The sequence below is a fragment of the Euleptes europaea genome, chromosome 8, assembly GCF_029931775.1.
Source record: "Euleptes europaea isolate rEulEur1 chromosome 8, rEulEur1.hap1, whole genome shotgun sequence".
Classification (NCBI taxonomy): domain Eukaryota; kingdom Metazoa; phylum Chordata; class Lepidosauria; order Squamata; family Sphaerodactylidae; genus Euleptes; species Euleptes europaea.
Genome location: NC_079319.1, coordinates 71491895 through 71515266, shown reverse-complemented (window position 1 = coordinate 71515266; position 23372 = coordinate 71491895). Strand labels below are relative to the sequence as shown.

The window sequence follows — 23372 nt, the reverse complement described above, 5'->3', positions numbered from 1 at the left end:
ACAGAGGGAATATGCTTCTCCATGGCCCGGGAGGGAAAGGGTTAACACAGTTTCTTGGGCGGTCCTAGCAGCTCCATAGCTAACGACTCTTCCGCAAGGGGGGAAAAGGTTTCTTTTCTCAGCAAAACAAACTCACATCTGCCTTGAATAGAGGCTATTCCTGTCCGCGGAAGGGGCAGATCACCAGTCTTAGATCCTTCTGAGCTAGAGATCTGCCAGGACCCACAAAGGGCCAGACCAGATGATTTCGCAGGCCCTGGGCCTGACGTTCCCCACCCCTGATCTATGCCAATAAGGATTTGAATTGAATTGAATTGAATTGACTGAAAACGAATAAGAGGCATCCTGGACTAGGCAGGGAGTCCACTAAGAAGTATATTGACTGATTTTGACAGGCAGGGTTTGGGTGCTGTTCCCAGATAAAAACAGTGAACTTGTTCAAGCTGTCTAGCTGTGTCTTTAAGGCAGAACTGCTGAAAGGTCAAACATTGTAACTTTTAAGTATAACACACCTCCCAGCTCTTGTAACTGTGTCAGCGAGCAGGTTGGAGCGCGAAGGAATTACAAGTCATGCTTACCAACTGAATAAACTTATTTGTTTTGTTATATGACTCCCATGTTATCTCAGCCTTAATAATCCACTAAACACTGTGTAGGATCCAAGTCAAAGGGGTCTGGATTCGACACTGATGGTCCCAGGATTAAGGAATTTTGTGTATGTGTCAAATGCACATTAAGTAACAGGAATCTACTTTACCTCACACACCTAAAGCTGATGGTGGACCTTGTTTAAACAAATAAAAGGAAGGTTGTGGGTGGTGAGGTTGGACTCAACTCTCCAGCCTGAGGGACTTGATAAAGGGGTAGAAAATACGATAACGAAAGAAAGGCCTGGACCGGGGGGTTGTGACAACACCTATATGGGAGCACAGTCAGTCTTAATCCCAGAGCTGGCTGGGCCTTTTTTATATAATCAAAGTGCGCTTTGATTAATACCGTGAACATGCACTGCTCATTTTTCAGTTCCCAGTTCTTCCATTCCCATACCATTTCCTGCGGCATTAGTATAGGGTTGCCAACTTCCCACAATTGCAATTGATCTCCAGCCGATACAGATCAGTTCACCTGGAGAAACTGGCTGCTTTGGCAATTGGACTCTATGGCATTGAAGTCCCTCCCCAAATCCCGCCCTCCTCAGGCTCCGCCCCCAAAACCTCCCACCGGTAGCAAGGAGGGACGTGGCAACTCTATATCAGTAGCAGCTGCATATGAAGGAGTCAATGGCTGCTATACCTAACACAGCAAATCAAGTAAGCAAAATCTCAGTTTGGGCCTAGTTGGGTCTCAGGTCTGGCTAACACCAATAGTCAAATGAGTATCTCTTAGACAGCTGTTCAATGATGCATTTAATGGCTGCTGCATTCAGCTGCTAATTCAGCTGACAAACCTGAGAATCAGTGACAGCTGCCCAAGGATTGAGATGTCCGCCTCTTCTAGAGGAAGTTGTAAGCTGCCCTCCCCCCCCAAAAAAAGAGCAGGTTCATACTTTGAAGGTGCTACTACATATATTTCTTTGGACTTGAACTTGCTTTTCTCCACTCAGTGTAGAGTGGAGGGGAGCAGGTGGTAACAGCTCTGCCATTGATTGCCATTGATGGCAACAGTCTCTCCTGAGCCAGGCAGGCACTCACATCCTGGTTGGAGACTCCATGTCCTTTGTGACATTTCTTTCAGCAGTTTCAGCTGATATGCCAGCTACAGCTGTTCCTTGAACAGTGAGATTTGGCCATCATGACCCAAGTTAGATTGCAGTAATGTGCTTTACACGGACAGTCTAGGAACTTCAGCTGTTTCAAAGTTTGGTGGCCAGGGTGTTGTTGTGGGTGTTACCATACCCCCACAAACATGTGAACGTGAATTTAGACAGACATGGGGAATTAGCTTTCACGTTTGTGCAGGGAGTGGAAAACTGGGATCATTTACCTAAAGAGGTGGCTGCGAGTAGCAAGTTTCAACAGGAAGAGGATGACAGAAAACAGATTCAAAGGTTTAAAAAGAAATATGGAGTTTATTGAGGGATTTGGTAAAAGAGTGGGGGGAGGACTTAGCAAATACTAGCAAATACTAAGTCAAAGCACAGACAAATAGTACATTCCTTATCCAAACTAACAATATAAGAACAACAACCAGATGTGAGGCCTATAGCAGAGATGAGTAAAGTGCCAAGTCTCTATGTAGTACATTTTATTTAGTTAGTTATTTTACATTTCTGCCCTGCCCTCTATTGTTGACCACAGCTGGGCTCAGGGCATCTAACAACACAAACATAACGATTTCATTCATAGCAATAAAAGTATACATAAAACTGTTTAAAACGCTAACACCGTTTAAAACGCTACAGCAATTCATCAGTTCTGATAACTAATCGGTACCAGTGTATAGAACAGGTGGCACACTGTAGAGAACAGGGCCAAGAAAGCCCAGAAGCACAATTGTGGGGCCCCAGATAATATCATAATAATATGGGGGGATAGGGAGGCCAGATCTGATAGAACAGTTGCTGCCCTCAGCTATAGGCCTGGTGGAATATCTCTGTTTTGCAGGCCCTGCAGAACTCTTTTAAAATCCTGCAGGCCGGAGCCAGGGCCAAGAAAGCCCTGACTCTAGTCGCAGACAGCCAGAGGGCCAGGGACCACTAGTAAATTATTGTTCACAGATCTTAACTCTTTCTGGGGAGCATACCAGGAGAGATGGTCCCTTAGGTATGATGGTCCCAGCCCATGTAAGGCTTTAAAGGGTTTGGAAAATAAAGGGAGATAGATTAAGATGGGGAGCAAAGATATACCTGTCCCAGTCTGAGTAAAAATCAGGTTGGAAGAAGGAAGGATCCAGTGTGAGGGAGTCTGAGTTGCAGTCCAGTTTGTAGCCAGGATCAGACTCAAATTACTGGCTCTAGACAGGCCAGTTATATTGTTTTAGGTCCATAGGATAACGTTGGTTCTTTTCTGTAAACAAAAGAATGTGATAGATGATAAAGGAATGCTTGAGAGCTGGGCCACTTACCAGGAGAAGACTATTGAACAGACTAAATTACCAGGGAAGGGAATCTTTTGATTGAACTATAATTCAGAATTACAACACTGGCGACGTGATGCCGAGTTATATATTCGGCAAGAACTTTGGGACAATGGGAAGATTTGAATCAGAGGTTCCATTGGATTAATGATCGGTGATTGCATATCATGTACTGGCAGGGGCATATGTGTCTTTATACCTGATGTGGCTTAATTGCTTTCATCCTGTTGTCAGCCTTACACTTCCTAATTTCTCCCACAAAGGCTTCCTTGAAAGTTGACGTTGCTGCAAGATCCATGGTGAGATGCAAAACATGGCGATTGCTCTCCATACTATGTTCTTCCCTTGTGGGGGACTTGCTAATGGTGATACACATGCAGTACATACATTCAGGCTGGGAGGGAGGGGTGTGCAAATGAAAGGGGGGCTGGCATCATGAGCTGGCCACATGGATCACTTTACCCCATATCACCGGCTGCCTTTTTGTTTCTGAGCACAATTCAGAATTCTGGTTCTTACATTTATTTATTTACTAACTTCATTCATACTCCATTTGTCTCCTTAATGGGGACCCAGAGTGGTTTACATCATACTCCTTTTCTCCTGTGAGGTAGTTTAGGCTGAGGGTGCATGACTAGCCCAAGGTCACCCAGCAAGCTTCCATGGCAGAGTGACGATTTGGACCTAGGTATTCCAGATCCTGCCCTGGATGGCCCAGGCTAGCCTGATGTCGTCAGATCTCAGAAGCTAAGCAGGCTCAGCCCTGGTTAGTATTTGGATGGGAGACCACCAAGGAATACCAGGGTTGCTGTGCAGAGGAAGGCACTGGCAAACCACCTCTGTTAGTCTCTTCCCATGAAAACCCCAAAAAGGGGTCGCCATAAGTCGGCTGCGACTTGACGGCACTTTACACACACACACGTTCCAGATCATAGTCTGACTGCCTAACCACTATGATTACCACTGTTTTATGACCACTGTTTTTAACTTCTGGAATGGTGTGTTGCTGTTTTTGTGTTGTTTATGCCTCAGAGTTTTATATTGCTGATTTTTATTATTTTATATTATGCTTTTGTTGTTTGTTTTTTCCTTTGTTAGCTACCTCAAAAAGGTCTTTAGAGACCTATACATCTCCAGAATGAACAAATAAAACCTGACCTCTGGTGTGAGGAAACAGCTGGGTCAAAAGCAGGAAAAATGCATGGTACAGTTCTTTTAGCATTGTACCACTTCAGACCATATGTGGGGAATTATGTATCTGCACTTTCATACAAAATAACTCCCTACAAATGAGATGCTAGCACCTTAAGGAAAATACTACACTGAAATTTTACATGGAGCTGGGGGCACATTCAGGCATAAGGGCACCCATCTGAGCCAAAAAAGGATTACATTATTGAATCTATTAGATCATAGGAAGAAAGGTACTTTTGCCCAGACGTTTCCTGGTAACAACTTCGCATTGGCCATTCTTTCCAAGGCCACTGTGTATAATAAGTATTAGAAATAGTGCTTATCTTGCTGAACTGTTTAACATGCAGGTCCACATAGAAACAAATCATTCAGAGAACCATGTAAACATAGATTAATAAGCCACAGTTCCTCAGAGGAAGAAATTGTATTCTTGTTTCCTCAGGGATCACCTTACTATGTAAAGCTCTTATTATAGTACCTTCTTCAATTGAGAAACAGGCACCAAAAATAACTAAGAACTTCGACCAACCCAGGTCACAAGGTGTCTATAGTGTGAATTTCTATGTCTGTCTCCTGTGGTTGAAATGACAATACTATTAAATATATACCACTTATACTACAATACAGATTGCAATTCAAACAAATAGCATAGCATACCAAGTTGAGGAGTTATATATAACAAAGGAAAATCCTTGTTAACAAGTATTGAAATGTATCTTTTACTTATAATAGACTTTTTCTTCATACTACAGACAGCATTTCATCAGGTAAAGTAAAAAAGGCATGTAAACCACATCAAGCTGCCATATATTGTACACAAACCAGGTAGTGCTTCAACAGGTATAGAATAGCATAATTGCTGACTACTCTAATTGCAAATGCCCATTCTTGCACAAATCTTCAAGACTTCTTGAGGTACATGTGTTCAGAAACAGTCCATTTCATATCAATACTTCATCAGCCGGTTTCATATCATTAGCTCAAATCTGAGGAACGTAATTTTGGAGTCCTTCTAAGGTGCTAGTTCATAACTTATCCTTATGGAGAGTTAAACTTCTGTGGTTGTCATTTTTAATGCCTCTCTGATTATTTCTTTCAAATTTTCTTTTATTGGACAACTGATAGATGATCTTGGCATTAACGAACTTTCCTAAGACTACTTGGGGATAGATGTAGACAGAGAGAGCTAGCTCTCAGAATCTCTGCTATGCTTATGAATACAGGCGCTCATTGATCCTGCTTCTCTTATTTTGCAAGAAATTATATATTGCTTAGGACCTCTGTGATTATTTCATACTTGATACAAACAGATTGTTTCCAAGATAAAATTTTAAAACCATTTAATGTACCTAACCCGCAGGGAGGGAGAAATTGCCTTTATCAGTTCTAGTGATGCATGAGTCTTAGAAAGCATTCTTGCAAAGATAATTATGCCGCACCTCTTGTTGGCTGGCTGGCTGCTACATATTGATAAGCTGTGTTGCTGTGAGCTCATTCATCTCTGGTAAGTGAGGCAGGGAGTTGTTGGAAATGCAGCTTTTCACTTCATTGAGGTAGGAAGGCTTGTAGCGTTCTTATTCTAAGGAAATTCTCCTCAAAGTAAAGGGCAATTTAGCCCCAGTTTTTGTTACAATATGCTTTAAAATCAACCACTCCTTGCAGGTTGCTCAAGAGAGCAAGGGATTCTATAATAATTCCTTGTAAGCATCTTAAGACTACTAGGGGAGAACTGCATATTATGTGACTACATAAAACTACTATATTTATTCATCAAGTTTACTTTTTTCTAAGTAATTTTTTTATTTATTATCAGAAAAAGAAAGAAAAAACACAAAAATATATTGGTTCTTGTAGGTTATCCAGGCTGTGTGACCGTGGTCTTGGTATTTTCTTTCCTGATGTTTCGCCAGCAGCTGTAGCAGGCATCTTCAGAGGAGTAACACTGAAGGACAGTGTCTCTCAGTATCAAGTGTGTAGGAAGAGTAATATATAGTCAGAAGGGGGTTGGGTTTGAGCTGAGTCATTGTCCTGCAAAGTATTAAAGGTAATGTGCAAATCATTGTCCTGTAAGAATCAAGATAATGTGCTAATGAGGGTGTGGTATGTTAATGTGGAACCATTGTATCCTGAAGTGATCTGTTAACATGTGGAATCCAAGGCTAATCCGCATGGCTATTGTGGACTGTAGTCTTTGTTAGTCTGGAGGTTTTCAGGGCAGGAAGCCAAGCCTTATTCATTCTTAAACTCTCTTCTTTTCTGTTAAAGTTGTGCTGATGTTTGTGAATTTCAATGGCTTCTCTGTGCAATCTGACAAAATAGTTGGTAGAATTGTCCAGTATTTCAGTGTCTTGGAACAAGACCCTGTGTCCTGTTTGGGTCAATCCATGTTCAGTCACTGCTGATTTCTCAGGTTAGCCAAGTCTGCAGTATCTTTCTGCAGTATCTATATAAAAGATACTGCAGTATCTATATAAAAAAAATCTCTGTCTAAGCTTTCCATGGGAAAAAATTATTCCCACTTTTAAAATCTGGATTGACCCATAGATTTAATTTAGCATGTGAAAACTGGGTCAAATTTATATTGTCATGGCATTATACACCATAATTCTCTAACTGCAGAAATTGCAGGAGGAACAGGATCTATTTTAGCATGACTAGAGCCTAATCAATTCTGTTGAAAGAGGGGCACCAGACAAGAAGCCTCAAAATACCCCGAGATTCATAGACCAACTGAGGTGAAAAATCCCAATAATGAGTACAAGTGAATTTGAAATACCAAATAATTATTCTGCCGGATCTTGACCTCTAACCACGTACTTTCCCAAGGATTTGCATTAACTTGGCTGTGAATGCCAAGGCTTTAACATGGGGAGAGCTATAACAGGACAGATAAGGTGAAGTAGAATCCCCCATATCAGAAGCATATAAATTAACAATTTAGACTTATTAACAGAGCTCATATAGCAGAACTGTTGTCAAAGAAACTAATCAAAATGTTAGTTTTAGTATCTCAAGGTTACCCTAACTAATATAGGCTGGCAAGTTGGATGCAGAAAGTCTATGGCAGGACAGTAGCTGGGATTCCAAACTGCTAACTCCAAACTGAAAAACCTTTACAAGAGATTTGACTGTGTTTTTATAAGTAACTTGCGTGTGAAATTGACATGTGGCCAAAAGTCCTGCTTTAGGCATGGTTCGAGGGTTACATACATTTATTGCTGGGCAGAACAAGTCTGAGCTTGTCAGGACAAGTCTAGGCCTGTGCTAGACAGTGCATTCAGTGTATACCTACACCTGTACCCCTTAGAACTGGAGGCAATTTGGCCCATTTAATATAGACTAATGGATGTATATGTAATTTAAATCAATTAATATTTTATGTTTCTAACTCTCTGTGACAAGTGAGGATTAGACCTTTAAATATCATACTGTCCTGATAGGATGTGTGCTGAATGTTCTAAAAGAACTACAATGTGTGCCACGTATTCTAAAAGAACCATAACTTACTTTATTTGAAAAATCAACAACCCTATGATTTTTCAAGTTGTTTGGAAGTTATTGTTGTAGGATTGCTGAAAGCATAGTTCTTTGTTTCAGGCACAAAGAGCACTTCTGTGAGATTATCCAAATTCAGGTTAAGTTGGAAAAACCTTCCCACCTCTGCCCCAAAAACCCAGAACTTGATGTTTCCAGTGAGAGAGTTCTTGTTAACGACTTTTAAACTTGGCTGAGCATGAAATTAAAAAAGATTCTCAAGTCACTCCCTCAGGTGTTCAGATGTATGCTAGCTGGCATTAAAATACATGGGGGCACTGGCAGACAATGGAACCATGACAGCTTGATATAAATAACCTTCTGGTGAACTCATTGAGAGCCAGTGTGGTCTATTGCTGGACTCACACCTGGTTGATCCAGTGTTCAAATCCCAGGTCAGACATCAGCACCCACTGACACTAGCATGAGAAGTATGCACACAGGCCCACATGCCAAGGGAACTACCCAAAGGGGAACAGTTTTAGAGCAATCTAAAACATGGGAAATAGACTAATTGATCCTCACTGGGATAGCCTTGGGCAAGCTGAAAAATGGGGACAGTGGTCAGATTCTTTAGCTGAAAGAAAGACAAACACCTTTGGAAATGGGGTAGTTGCTGGTTACATTCAAGTGCTAAATTCTTCTCCTTCACCCCTGCTGCCACCACCCATGGAAACTCACAGTCATACTTGGAAAGAATCATATTTCATTTATTTATATTTTTGTATTTAAAACATTTATTAGCTGCCTTTCTCCCTTAGGGAATTCAATGCACCTTGAAGATAAAGGTAAAGGTCCCCTGTGCAAGCACCGGGTCATTCCTGACCCATGGGGTGACGTCACATTTCGACGTTTTCTAGGCAGACTTTGTTTGCGGGGTGGTTTGCCAGTGCCTTCCCCAGTCATCTTCCCTTTACCCCCAGCAAGCTGGGTACTCATTTCACCGACCTCGGAAGGATGGAAGGCTGAGTCAACCTTGAGCCGGCTACCTGAAACCAGAATTTTAAAATCACTACTCAGGATTGCTACTAAACTTAATCAAATGCAGTCCTAAATAAAAACATCTTCAGCTCTTGAAGATCGAAAGTGCCTCCTGAAGATCGAAAGAGAGGGAGCCAGGCGCACCTCCCTGGGGAGGCTGTTCCATAATCATGGGGCTGCCACTGAAAAGGCCCTCTCTGGTATACCCAACAAACAAGCTTCTTTGATTGATGGGCCATCAGGAAGGCATCTCCCTGTGATCATGATATTCACACTGTATCAAGTTTAAGAATAGTCACCTTGCGTAAGGACAAACACACAACACAACACAAGCCTTTATTGGTATCTAACTTGTGTAAGGATATGTTGTGTACAAACATATATTGACATATAATTTTTAAAAGAAAATCAAGAGTGAACTGCATAAAACAGATATTTCAAAAATCATAAGGGATAATGATAACCCACATGATGTTTCAGAACCTGAATTCCTTAAAAGTACAGAAGTACAATGTCATGTTTGTTGTTGCTAGCTGTATTGTCCACCAAAACTTGTCCTTTGGGTTCAGTGTCCTGATTTAGCACCTGCTGTTTAGAGATGCAGTGGGTCAATCAGTTTGAAATCTGATCCTACCAAGTATCTGCATTACTCCATTCTCTTAGGGTCTGCAAGGAATCTCAGTGGAAGGGGAAAGCAAGTACAAACAGACATGCATATCCATCTTCCCTTCCAAGAATCTATAAGCTCTCAGGCTTCAGCAGGCAAATGTCTCCCCGCCCCCGCCCCCCATTTGCCCCTTTTAACTGACTCTCAACTACTTTCGGTATTCTGTTCCTCTGTGGTCAGCATTCATCAGGCAATTCTGAGCATGTTTTTCCCAAATACGTAAATACCTCATAAGTATGTAACTGGATTTTGTTGCATGCGATTGGCCCAAGCAACCTAAAGGTAAACTTGGTTTATTATCATTATGCTCAAATGTAATTTCAATATTTTGTAGCATTATAATTAGCGATTTAGTAATAATCATTGATAGATTAAGCAAGAAAATAACCAGAATAATTTTATAAATATGTTAAATGGATATAAAGCACTAATGAATGATTTAGCAGGTAGTTATGTACAAAACATTGCTTAAAATACTAGTCGGTCCTTAAAGATGATGTAGTTTATAGGCTAAGGATTAGCAAAATAAGTAGGATTAAGCTTATAAACTATTAGGTTATTTATCATGTTTTGATTAGAGAATTAATTAAGAGATTTAGAAACTTTCTATAATGGGGTCTACCAAGTTTGACACCTTTATTATCCGAGCTGATATAGAATGCAGTTAACGTGTGGCACTTCTTGGAAGGATGGATATACTGTATGTTTGGTTCGTGTGAGTATATATTTTTGTATTGTCGAAGGCTTTCACGGTCAGAGTTCATTGGTTCTTGTAGGTTATCCGGGCTGTGTGACCGTGATCTTGGTATTTTCTTTCCTGACGTTTTGCCAGCAGCTGTGGCAGGCATCTTCAGAGGAGTAACACTGAAGGACAGTGCAAGACGGATCTGTGAACCACAGTTTCTCAAGGAAGAAATTAATCATCTAAATCACGCACTGCTAGCAAACGGCTATTCCAGAAACGAAATCAGAAGGGCCATTAAACCAAACAAAAATCAGAAAACTCAGGAAAAACAGTCTCCCATAGGAAAGGTATTCTTGCCATTTATTAAAGGAGTCATTGATAGGATGGAGAAACGTTTGAAAAAACATAACCTACAAACAGTGTTTAAACCCACCAAGAAAATACAACAGATGCTACGATCAGCAAAAGACAAAAGAGACCCCCTCACCTCTGCAGGAGTATATCGTATACCTTGCAGTTGTGGACAAGTTTACATCGGGACCACAAAACGCAGCATACAAACAAGGATAAAAGAACATGAAAGATACTGCAGACTTGGCCAACCTGAAAAATAAGCAGTGGCTGAACATGGACTGACACAAACAGGACACAGAGTCTTATTCCAAGACACTGAAATACTGGACAATTCTACCAACTATTTTTTCAGATTGCACAGAGAAGCCATTGAAATTCACAAACATCAGCACAACTTTAACAGAAAAGAAGAGAGTTTAAGAATGAATAAGGCTTGGTTTCCTGTCCTGAAAACCTCCACACTAACAAAGACTACAGTCCACAATAGCCATGCGGATTTAGCTTTGGATTTCAAACATTAACAGATCACTTCAGGATACAATGGTTCCATATTAACATACCACACCCTCATTAGCACATTATCTTGATACTTACAGGACAATGATTAGCACATTACCTTTGATACTTTTTGCAGGACAATGATTCAGCTCAAACCCAACCCCTTTCTGACTATATATTACTCTTCCTACACACTTGACACTGAGAGACACTGTCCTTCAGTGTTAGTCCTCTGAAGATGCCTGCTACAGCTGCTGGCGAAACGTCAGGAAAGAAAATACCAAGACCACGGTCACACAGCCTGGATAACCTACAAGAACCAATATATTTTTGTGTTTTTTCTTTCTTTTTCTGATAATAAATTAAAAAATTACTTAGAAAAAGATAAACTTGATGAATAAATATAGTAGTTTTATGTAGTCACATAATATGCAATTCTCCCCTAGTAGTCTTAAGATGCTTACAAGGAATTATTATAGAATCCCTTGCTCTCTTGAGCAACCTGCAAGGAGTGGCGGAGGGTGGAGACTTGCTAGTCTATCCTCAGTTTAACAGCCTGCTATCCTTCTGCTTGGAAGACCTTTCCCTGAGAGAGGGTGAAGGTCATGTGTTAACATAAAGCAGTTGTGCACATTCACCCAATTCATGATAACTAGAGATGTGCTTTTTGTTTGTCTTCTATGATGCCTGGCCAGCGTTGTATAGTGGTTTGGAGCGGTGGACTCTTAATCTGGAGAATTGGGTTTGATTCCCTACTCCTCCACAGTGTTGGAGGCTAATCTGGTGAACAGGGTTGGTTTCCCCACTTCTACACATGAAGCCAGCTGGTTGACCTTGGGCTAGTCACAGCTCTCTTAGAGCTCTCTCAGCCTCACCTACCTCAACATGGTGTCTGTTGTGGGGAGGGGGAGGGAAGGAGATTGTAAGCCGGTTTGATTCTCCCTTATGTGATAGAGAAAGTCTTCTTCTTCTTCTCCTCCTCCTCCTCCTCCTCCTCCTGAAGTCACTACCTGGCTGGCTGCTGCTAAAATGCTCTCTACAAATCAGATTGTCCCTACAAAGTAGATACAGGAAGTGGATGTATCTGTGAATGAAACCCCTACTATTCCTTCTCTATTACCGATACCACTGTCTTCTGTGAGGTTAATAAAATGTCCATGAGTATCATACAGTGTGTCCAGCTCTTCATCATCATTAGCAGACCTTTAAGTTCTTCACAGAAGAACTAGAGCCTTAGGAAAGAAAATGTATCTATAAGAATTTTTCTTCAGCAAAACGTTTGAGAGTTGCCACTCAGAGATCCTTATACATAGCAGTAGGTCAATGTGGCTGATACTGTACGCAAGGATCTTCACTGCCAATGAATCAATTTCCATACTTGATCCTTCAGCTCTTCATCATCATTAGCAGACCTTTAAGTTCTTCACAGAAGAACTAGAGCCTTAGGAAAGAATATGTGTCTATAAGAATTTTTCTTCAGCAAAACGTTTGAGGGTTGCCACTCAAAGATCCTTATACATAGCAGTAGGTCAATGTGGCTGATACTGTACGCAAGGATCTTCACTGCCAATGAATCAATCTCAATACTTGATCCTTCAGTTGCTTTCTCACCTGCCTAACAGATTCTGCACAGATAACCATCTAGAAGCCAAAATAAACAGGAGTCTTGTGGCACCTAGAAAGCTATCAACTTAATGGACTAGAACGCTTTTACGGGAGTAAAATTTTGTTAGTCTTTAAGATGCGGGTGCAGCAAAGACTTTTGTTTATTTTTAGTGCAGTGCACTAAACATGGCTGCCTTTTGGAATTATTATTTTGAAGGCCAATCTTTATCCTGACATAAAGTAAGACTTCACAAAATCTTAGGCTGTGGTTAACAGGTTCAGAATCTCACATTTTGATTGCAGGTTTCATTTATAAGTTGTCAGTTAATTCCAATGCATCAAAAATGGAGGAGGATCAAGGAGCTGAATAAGCACATGAAACATTTTTTTAACAGGGCAGAATTATTCAGAAAATAATCTGAAATGCATTTGATCAAACACTGGCAGTTTTAATAATGTATATGATACCTTATTAGCTGAGCCTTATGTTTTTGCTGCTGCCAAAACAAGTTGAAAGACCCGTTCCATGGGTATTTTCAGTGTTTGCCTTGTGGTTAGTGATTTTCACATTGAACTTTGGGGATTTCCAAAATGCCATCCATTTCCCAGTTCTGATTAACAGTCTCCCATTTTAGTGCATATACATCCTTTCCCCTCTTCTCTCTTGATCTGTTTCAACAATAAACCCATTAAACTGAAGAAAGCTGGCTGTTTTCAGCTGCTTCTTTCATAGTAAAAATGTGCATATTTCATACCACATTGTCAAAGAATGAGAGAGAGATGGATGGATTAATTATTAAAATTCCATCATTACAGAAAAACAGCCTTATGGCATTTCAAGGATTTCATGTAAATCTATGATGTACCTGAGGAAAAAAAATCTCCATTAGTTATGAGAGTTACCAACTTACCATTAATCCTAACTGTAAATGTCTTTTAAAATAACTTAATAATATTTTAGGGTGTATCTTTGAAAGCATAATTTGGATGATTTGGTGTATATTGGTTCTGCACCAATTGTATTCATCTTGTAGTTCATAGAGTAGTTCCCAATGGCTTAAAATAAAAAGCTCCTTGCTTTGTTTTATTGCTTTTGAAATCAATATCAAAAAATCAGATCTATTCCAATCATTTTTATACCTGAGATACGTACTTCCATTGGATATGGAACTCTTCTAAGTAATTCGTCCCAGAGGTATTTCTTCAACTTCCATGGATATTTTCCAAGAAAAGAAACTGCCCTAGCAAAGACCAGTTTAGTTTTATTGGCATCTCAAATGAAAGGTTCAACATGTTGCTCCACTCGCACTGCAGTTCCCAACCTAGCCAAGAAATTCATAGTGAGAAAACTACAGTGAGAAAACTACAAATGTTTCAAGGAAGTTCAATAGCTTTTCTTACTTCCAGTGCAACTTCGGGCCAAACAATGCAATATTTTTTGCCACCAGTTCAGTTCTCCTAACCAACTCCCCTTCCCTGCAGCAACATAAGAGCTATGGGGAGCTTACCCAAGCACCACCGTGCTGGGGGAGACGAGCTCCAGTCTTCCCCTCCCCCATTGTGTTCCCAAGCCAGGGGCACTTTTTGCCCCGCTGTGACAGTGTTCAGAATGAGTCATGTGGCTGAGCCCTTATTTTAATAAATACTTTTCTCCTGAAAACATTGTATGGAGCTGAAAATTCATTTGAATTTAGTTAACTGGACATCAAACTACTTTAAACTCTTTTACTATCTTTGTTTTAAGTGTAAGGATGTATCACTGGCAACCAAGATCAAGTTAATTCATGCCATTCTATTTCCTATTACTATGTATGGGTGTAAAAGCTGGACATGGAAGTTGTCAAGAACTGGTCAGACCCTGATGTATGGCTGTGTTAAACTTTGTGGATCACAGGTTTTCAGTGATGGCTCCAGGTTTTGGGAGCCATCAACAAAACGATGCTGACCAAGCATGGTTGTGATACAGAGGGGGAGAGCAGGTAAGTGAATGGCGCTGCCTGTGCTAATTGTGATTGTTTCTTGATGAAATAGTTGCCGCCACTAGGAACAGCGGCTGCCACTTGCTTGCCTCCCCTCTCGCTCTAATTGCACCTGCTGTTTCCGCCATTGCTGCTCTCTCAGGCAGGGGAACAAACAGCTGACAGCAACATGCCGCATCCACTATCTGGCAGAGAAGGAGGGGAGCGGTGGCTTCTGCTGTGGTGGTGACCTGTGTGCCAAGGATCGAAAGAGGGTGAGCTGGCCCCAATGCTATGGCAAGGGGAGCTTGATGCAGCGCCCCCAGAACAAGGGGGCGGCCTGCAATCACAATGGAAGGCCCTCCCGAAGCTGTGGAGCCTTGGCAGCTACTTAAAAGTGCCTTCCGTTATGCCAGGCCTGCAACTTGTGCAGGCTTTGCTATTGAGCACAGCTTCTGATTCCAGTTATGACAGATTTGCCACCTGCGGGCTTTGTGTGTGTGTGTGTGTGTGTGTGTGTGTGTGTGTGTGTGGTTCATTTAGCTAGTGCTTCCCTGACTAGCAGAGTTAATCTTATGGATGATAGCTAGGGTTGCCAGGTCCCTTTTCTCCACCAGCGAGAGGTTTTTGGGGCGGAGCCTGAGGAGGGCAGGGTTTGGGGAGGGGAGGGACTTCAATACCATAGTCCAGTTGCCAAAGCGGCCATTTTCTCCAGGGGAACTGATCTCTATCGGCTGGAGATGTTATAGCTGGAGATCTCCAGCTAGTACCTGGAGGTTGGCAACCCTAATGATAGCTAGAGAACTAACTACCCAGCACAGTCCAGTTGTGCCCTTATAATGAAGCTGTAGAAGTAGATGGAAATCTTTTAAGGTCTCCAGAAGAGATGTAAATGATTATAGGAGGAGGGCACTGGTGTCTATTTATGGGCACAGTTGTGCTGAAAGAAGCTAAAATAAGGTTCCTTTATTCTACGTGTGCACTGCACCACTGCTGTTTCTGCACTGAAAGAAAAGAATCCGAATTATTGCAAGGCAAAACCAGTCCTGTGTCTACTGTCCCTGCTATAAATTTCCTCTGGTCCTGTTAATATTCCTAATTATTCCAGGCAGTGTGGTTTGAATGGTTGGGCTAGGACCAGGGAGACCCAGGTTCAGATCCCCACTTGCCATGACATTTCAGATGACCTTGTCCGTACATGCTTTCTCACCCAAAGCTACCTCACAGGGTGGTTGTGAGAATTAAATGGAGGAGAGGAGAACCATCTGCGCTGCTCTGAGTTCCTTGGAAGAAGAGCAGGATAAACAATGCAGTAGATAGACAGACAGACAGACACTTTAGCTAACATTGGCCCAATGTGACTAAATCTAGTTTACACAATAATCGTGAAATTTTTACCACTTGGGTAACAACTTTTATTCACTGAATCTAGACTGTATTGTAAATTGATAGTGGGATGGGAGAAAAAATTCTAATAGAGAAATAATGAGTCGCCCCAAGTGAATACAATTCTGCGCAAGCTTTTCTTCCGAGTTTAATCAGTCTGCAAAATGAAGTCTATTATGAGGTGGCTTTTGTTGCAAATTAGTGTAATGTTTAATAATTGGTATTCTGTGGTTTCCAGTTTATTTCTTCATATAAAGGTTAATTACTTTGACTCTAGGAATGAAATAGTTGTAATCAGTTATTAATTTTTAGATTCATTAGCCAATAGATTTTAATTATTCTGCCTGTCACTACAAGGAAATAGCCACTGCATATTTTGTAGTGAAATCTAATATTTTCTTTTGAATGGTGGATATTACCGTCGGTTCCTTGTGTTTCCATGGCATAAGCACCCCTGTGCTTCGTTTCTTCAGTTTTTGTTTGGGGTAATCTTTTCATGGGTCTCAAGTTCCTAGCACCTGTAATTCATTCATGCACTGCATATGAATACCACCTTTGGCATTAAAAAAATATCACCAAAAAACAACAACAACCTTGGCTAGAAGGTTCCTTCCTTCCCAAACCCTCCAGTTGACCAAGTGCTAGGAGAGATGGTAGGAGGAACAGTGAGAATAAATAATACCATCATATCTAAATAAGTGTCAGCACTGAGACATGGACTATACAAGTCTACTTGCCCTTCTTCCAGCTGCCATTGCTTCCCAAAGCTGGCCGACAATAAAGAGAAGCAGCTGCCTAGGATGCAAAACTAGCAAGGTTGGCACCGCCCGTGCCATTCTGTTTTCATTATTTGCGTGTTCTTTCATTATTTACATGTCTCTTGTAAAGGGCATGCTAACCAACAACTGGATGTCATCATGAGGCTAAGCAAAGTCCTGCTGACCATTGAACCCACCAAGGTCTTTGGGAAGTTCAGCTCTCTCTTCAAGGTTATGGACTGCTCAGTGTTTTTCCTGTTCTAGAGATCTGCTTGGATCCCCTGCTGAGAACCAACTGCCCTGACTGACGTCAAGTAAGGTCCTTTCATGTTTGGGCCATCTAGATGTTGTGCCTCAGTGCACTTTCCTTCTACTGAAATCACTTCCACTGAAATCTTCATGGCTTCTGTGCAGTACAACATGAGAACTACACAGGTCAGCCATGGAGAAGACTAACGAGCTTTCCAGAAGATACGAAGCAGTTGGAGTGCTCTCCCTCCCTTCTTTCCTGCACTGACATTTACCGCCCAAACAGACATGTGACGGAGGCAGGGAGAGCGCACCTCCCTCAGACCTCTCTTCGCCGCCATGGAGAGAGGACATCTTTTGAGGTTTTCCATATCTTCGCCTCAGGATCATTTTTTCAGATGGTAAATTTGTGGGATTTGTGATGACACTCTTTAAAAACTGCAAGGAGTGTGGGACCAACATGGTCTAAAAGGATGAGCACAACGCGTGTCTGCTCTGCCTGGGGGAAGGGCATAATACGGCCTCGTGTGAGTTGTCATCTCTTCACCCTTAAAACGCGGCACAAGATGGCTGCTAAGTTAAATGCCTCATCATGGGGAAAGGCCTTGGGAGCTCCATCACCTCAATCAGAAAAATGGCAGACCATATTGGAAAAGCGGGTGTGTACATCTGTTGTCTCAGCTTCATGTGCCCCACCAATGACATCGACCAACAAACACAAGTCAGCTCCGAGGGCTGCCTCCAAGCCACCGCTGAAAAAGGCAATGAAAAAATCTAAACACCTATCTTTGAGTTGCCTCAATATCACACTTCCCCTTGATAGCGACAGTCTCCATCTCTGAGCTGTCATCTGATGCCTTCACCTCGATGTTGAGATTTCCCCCCTCGGAATTGACAAGGTTGATCACAGGTCCATCAAAAAGGGGACTGAGAAACAGTGTAGAACAATGATGGGCAAGAGGCAGATAAGGTACCAGGGGGCCAATGGGCAGGCATGAAAGTTTGGCAGTCAAGGTCAGAAACTAGCTGATACCAGATACAACACAGGAGTATTTATATCCATGGTAGTAAGGACCAAGAGAAGGGCTGTGGCTCAGTGGCAGAACATCTGCTTGGCATGCAATAGGTCCTGGGTTCAATCCCCTCAATCTCCAATTTAAAAGAATCCAGAAGTAGGTGATGTGAAAGGCCTCTGCATAATATCCTAGAGAGCCGCTGCCTGTCTGAGTAGCCAGTACTACCTATGATGGACCAAGGGTCTGATTCAGTGTAAGGCAGCTTCCTGTGTTCATATGACTTCTAAGTAAATCGCGATTTGTGACTCGTGCGCAGTTCTTCCAAACATGCACACAACAGCTGTTGTACATATTTGTATTCCTATTAACAAAAGGATTGTGGCGATACCTAGATTTTCCCACTTTTTTAAAAAAATGCTTTAAAATGATGTATGTATACAGGCAGGGCAGGGGATGCTGCAGCTTCTGTGTAAATAGTTATCTGTAAGATTTGCATTCACGTCTATTTCAGGTGCTGGAAACTGCAACCAGCTATCGCTTTCCAATATATGCATACCATATGTAAACATGACGAAACGGTTCCATATGCCTGCTCATATATTTATATGCTTTCTCGGCATGGGCAAAATGGCTCTGAGTAAGATTGGTAAGGGGAATGTTCTTGCACATCTGGCTCCTGAGAGAGATGGGAAGAGAACAGTAAAGATGATGTTGCGCAGCTGAGCTGACATCATGTGGGACAGAACCAGTTGTCAGACTGTGGTCATGTACAAAGGGGGAAAATAGCAGTTCTCTACCACAGACCAGTAGGCTTGCCTTTAAGGAAGCACAGAAACATCCAAAGGCGTAGATCAGGAATGAATTAGTGTGACTGTATCATAACCAACGAGGTTTTAAATCTGTGATGATGTTAACAGCTTTATTGCTTTTGCAGTTCATTTCATTGTAAAGGGTGATTTGGCAACAGCTTTTGTACAATTTATTTAAATTCTTTGATGTTGCAAAAAAAGGATAAGTCCCTTGTTTAAGGTCCAAGAAGAATGTCCTTTGTACTTGATACATGTCAAAAGCTCTTTGCATCTATTCTGTTTAATTTCTGCATCTCTCCACAGGAGTTCAGACATGCGCTGGAGAACGGCTCAGAATCAAAAACCTGTCCATCTGCTGAGAAGCAAAAAGTACCATTGAGCCACAGGGTGGCAATGCGGTTGCCATGGCAACAAGGGGAAAATGTACTGAAGATGCTGTCACTAAGCATGGCTCTTCTGGCAGTGCTTATTGCCTTTTACTATGGAGGTGTGTAAATGGAAGGCTGAACTAAAGGATGATCTTGTCAAGAGATGCAAATTGCTGATTGAAAACTGCAGTGGCAAAAACTGGTCAATAATTCATACTTTAAGGCGTTGCCTGGAGAGGTGCTCCTATATCAATTTAAATCCTATAATTATATTTTCAAGATCGAGGTATCAATGTGCATTAAAGAATTCCACACCATAATTTTTTTTAAAGGTGGCTATTTTCTTAGTTGCTAAGAAACCATAGATGAGAGTTTTTAGCAAATTAAGTTATTTAAGTATTGTTTTACCATTACTAATTGATGATGCCCTTGTATTGTGAGCATTTGAAGCCTTATTAAATATCTTTTTTTCTTATGCACCTTAAAACTTGTCATTTTTTAATATTACCCTGAAATATTCAGTGCTATCAGACTATAAAACCTGTGATTATTGTTTATATTACCATGTGAGTATTTGATTACCCTCTTTCTAGGGTCCTGGAAATTTCAGCCTCCGAACATAACAGCAAGACTGAACCACAGTAAATAACTATAGACCTAATTCCCCTTAGATTATATTGAGGCTCAAAATAGGTAAGGGCAAGCAAAAATGTATAAATGAACCCTCTTCCTTTTCCTGCTTGCATCCATTGGGACCAGTGCATTGTAAATCCACATACGTATATTTTTTCTGTAATTTCTGAGCAAGGGCTTAGTGAGATCATGTTTGCCCCAAATTATGTAGTTCCCAAGACAATGAAGAAAGTATTCTTGGTTGACTCTCTTGGGTAATTTACAACCATCAGAATGCTTCAGGCAGTTTTCAGCAAGTAAGTGCCTCCAATCTCTCGGAGCTGCTGAGGACCAGGGAGTTTTAATATCTTCAGGGCCGACAAAGGATCCCTATTTGATTGGGAATCTTCAAAAATATATTGAGATTGGTCTGTCTGCAGTCATACAGGATCCCTTCCCTAACAAGAACATCTCCATATACAAAGTCAGTAGCAGACCAGACGGGAGCCCAAACCCACAATGCATTCCAAGGTTTGCAACACCAAAGGTCAAATGAAGTGTATGACCCAGAAAGAAATAACCAAAGGAGACACAGGGACCAGTTCACAAGCTTGGATATGAGGAAAATAGCCTCAATTTAGTAACATGGTAACAGATTTAATCACCACTTAACATCCATATCAGTAGCTTACATTCTGAATTATCCACAAGTCTGGGGTACATATGTGCATCTTATACAAAGTGAAAAGAAAGTCACTTCCAGGAAGAAAAAAATTGGCAAGATGAATGTTCTCTAGGAAACATAAAGAATGGGTTTTTTTTGGTCATCAAGTCACAGACGACTTATAGTGACCCCATTCTTACTCTGCTAAACAATGATTAAATCTGTTACCACTTGTGTATACATTTAAATTCACTCTTTCTGCAGTCCTAGTAGACCAGTTGATTCTTTTAAATTTGAGAGTCGAATCCTGTACGTGTTCAGCTGAAATTGTTTCTACCGGTTTGAAGTTTATAGATATTTGAATTGGCATGTGATCGCTTTCTGTTCTTGGTTTGCCCTGAAATAAGTTTATTTTAGCCACCAGCCAAGGGGAGCACAGCCCATAGTCGATAACACTTTTCCCATTAACATTAATAAAGGTGAATTCATCAGAGTCTTGTAGATATGCTAGGCCATTCAGAATACATTTATCATGGGCGATACATGTATTCCGCCAACAAAATGCCCACTTTATTAAATTTGGCATCTTTTGATTGTCTGGGTTGGCATAGTAGGATACATTTAAGGAAGTTGGATATTTAGTCTCTTATTTGAGGCAGGAAGTATATGCTAAAGGAGTACCATTTTATATGGACAGTATCATATACATAATACTTTGTGTGTATGTGTGTGTGTGAGAGAGAGAAATTGTACCTTCTGAGGGGAGGCTCAGCCACCTCTGTCACATTTCTGCCTACGGATTTCTGAACATCTGACAGCTCCTGTAAATTTAGTCTCACTCCCCAGCTCCGTTTCCCATATGGAAAGCTGGAGTGATTTTTGAATAACAGCAAGTAGTATTTAAAGTGGCAGCAACTAGCAACTCTTGATGCTGAGGATGGTTGTAGCCATTACCCAGAATTCCTATGTGCTTCTTGAGAAGCAATTACAATTTCACAGGTTGGAATTAAAATTCCCTGCAGTATGCAATAGAGTAACAAACTGTCAAAGTGATTTCAAGCTGCTAATCTCTCACCGTGGTATGAGTGAAAATAGAATTCCTCATGTCCTGTATACGGGGCTGACAACTTAAAGAGCTCCAGATTTCCAGTATATTTGAATACGTGTGGGAGAGCAGCATGGCCTGCCCACACACAGGATGTTTCTTAATATGCTGTGCATATTTTTTTTAAAAAAAACCTTAGTAGACTATATGTTTTTTTTTTAAAATAGCTTGTTGCAATGTGTGTAAATTCAAGATGTCACAAAGACCAAGTAGCTCACTGTGCTGGGGAATACGGTATTCTCTAGTTGGTTAGCAATGTGACATTTTACCCACTTCAGGTACTGATGCCACATATGAACAAGTATGCATTCAGTCTGTGTGGGTTACTATCATGACCCATGCATGGTGGGCGGGAAACTAGAATGTGGGGAGGCAGCCTGGGTTGTAATCCCATTTGTATGATAGTCTCTGCTTATATCATTTCAGGAGGAAAAAAATTTCTTGGTTCATAAATGAATTATGGCATGGGATCAGGAATACAGGCACATTTGGAATGTATACCAGGCTCAGATAAAGCATACTGGCTCCCAGATTATTGTTTGTTCAAGTGGCAAGTACTTTTCTTACCTGGTCTTTAGCCTCAACTAAACTGGAACTACATGTGCTGAAGGGCACTGAGTAAAAATACAAGAAATTATGTGGTTAGATGTGGAAATACTGTTTATTTGCCCATACTGTTACTGGAAAGTAGGCCTTGTTTTCATCTTGGGTTTTTTCTCATCGTGATTTCCCAATTTAAAAGGAGAGGTGATTGATACCTTCAAATATCCGAAGGGATGTCATGTAGAAGATGGAACAGATTTATTTTTAGTTGCTCTGAAGGGCAGGACTAGAATTAATGGATGGAAATTGCAAGGAAGTAGATTTTGGTTAAATAATAGGAGAAACTTCCTAATGGCAAGAGCTGTTCAACAGTAGAACAGACTGCCTTAGAAGGAGGTGGACTCCGGAGGTCTTTTAAGCAGAGACTGAATGGGCCATCTGTCAGAGATGCTGTAGTTGCGTGTTCTTGCACTGAGCAGGGGGTTGGGCTAGCTGACCTCTAACACCCTTTGACTCTAGTGTGTTTGTCTTCACCAAAGCCATCTGCACTGTAAAGTAAAATAATTAGAAAGAATTCTTTAAGAATCCAATCAACTGGCAAAAGTGCCAGTTAGAGTCATTGTAAATTATCTTGCGATATTTCCATTGGCAAGGGAGCTTTTTCATGATTACTATGGCTTTGTTTGTATTAAAAAAGATCCAGCACCGTCGACTGAAATTTATCCATTAGTTTTTTCTGGTTAAGCACAAGCTCTGGTTATTTAAAATGAACTGTGGAAAGGAGAAGAGGGTCGCATGCTGCATCTTCCGTGCAACCAGAAGCGAGTGCAAACCCAGGGTCACGTAGAAATGCAGCAGTTGCACGGTATATGTGAATTGACATTTTGTGACCTGATTTATCCACTTGGTTTTGCTGAGTGGTGTACTAGGATTGAATTGATATGGAATGGGCATATACAGACTAAACAGAGGATCAACTGGATGCATTCCTGGTGACCTGCGCCAAGCACCGAGCAATACTATGTGCTAAACCAGTTTCCAGGCTTCTGCTGCGCTCCCTGCAGGTTTACAGAGGGCTTTAGTGAGGAGTAGCTCCAGCCTGGAGGTTTTGCTGCAGTCTTGTAAAATTTCCAGGCTTGGGCTGTGTAAGGATTTCCTGCAGAGATGATGCGGGTCAGATCGTAAAGTGGTGTCATTAGACAGCTGGATTCTGACAGCTATGTTCAGCCTTAGAAATCTTCCAGATTTGTTCTTTGCAATAAGGGTGTTCAAGGTTCTGGTTACCTTCAATTATCCATAAAACCTTAGATT

General features: G+C 41.2%; 1 protein-coding gene across 1 annotated transcript in view; it reads left to right on the top strand.

Annotated features, from left to right (window-relative positions):
* CDKAL1 (CDK5 regulatory subunit associated protein 1 like 1) overlaps positions 1–19422 on the top strand; it is a 361142-nt gene extending 341720 nt beyond the window's left edge. Inside the window, exon 15 of the mRNA XM_056854106.1 lies at positions 19073–19422. Within this exon, the coding sequence (XP_056710084.1) occupies positions 19073–19264 (192 nt within the window). The 3' untranslated portion in view covers positions 19265–19422. The remainder of the gene's footprint in view (positions 1–19072) is intronic.
* The last annotated feature ends 3950 nt before the right edge of the window (positions 19423–23372 follow it).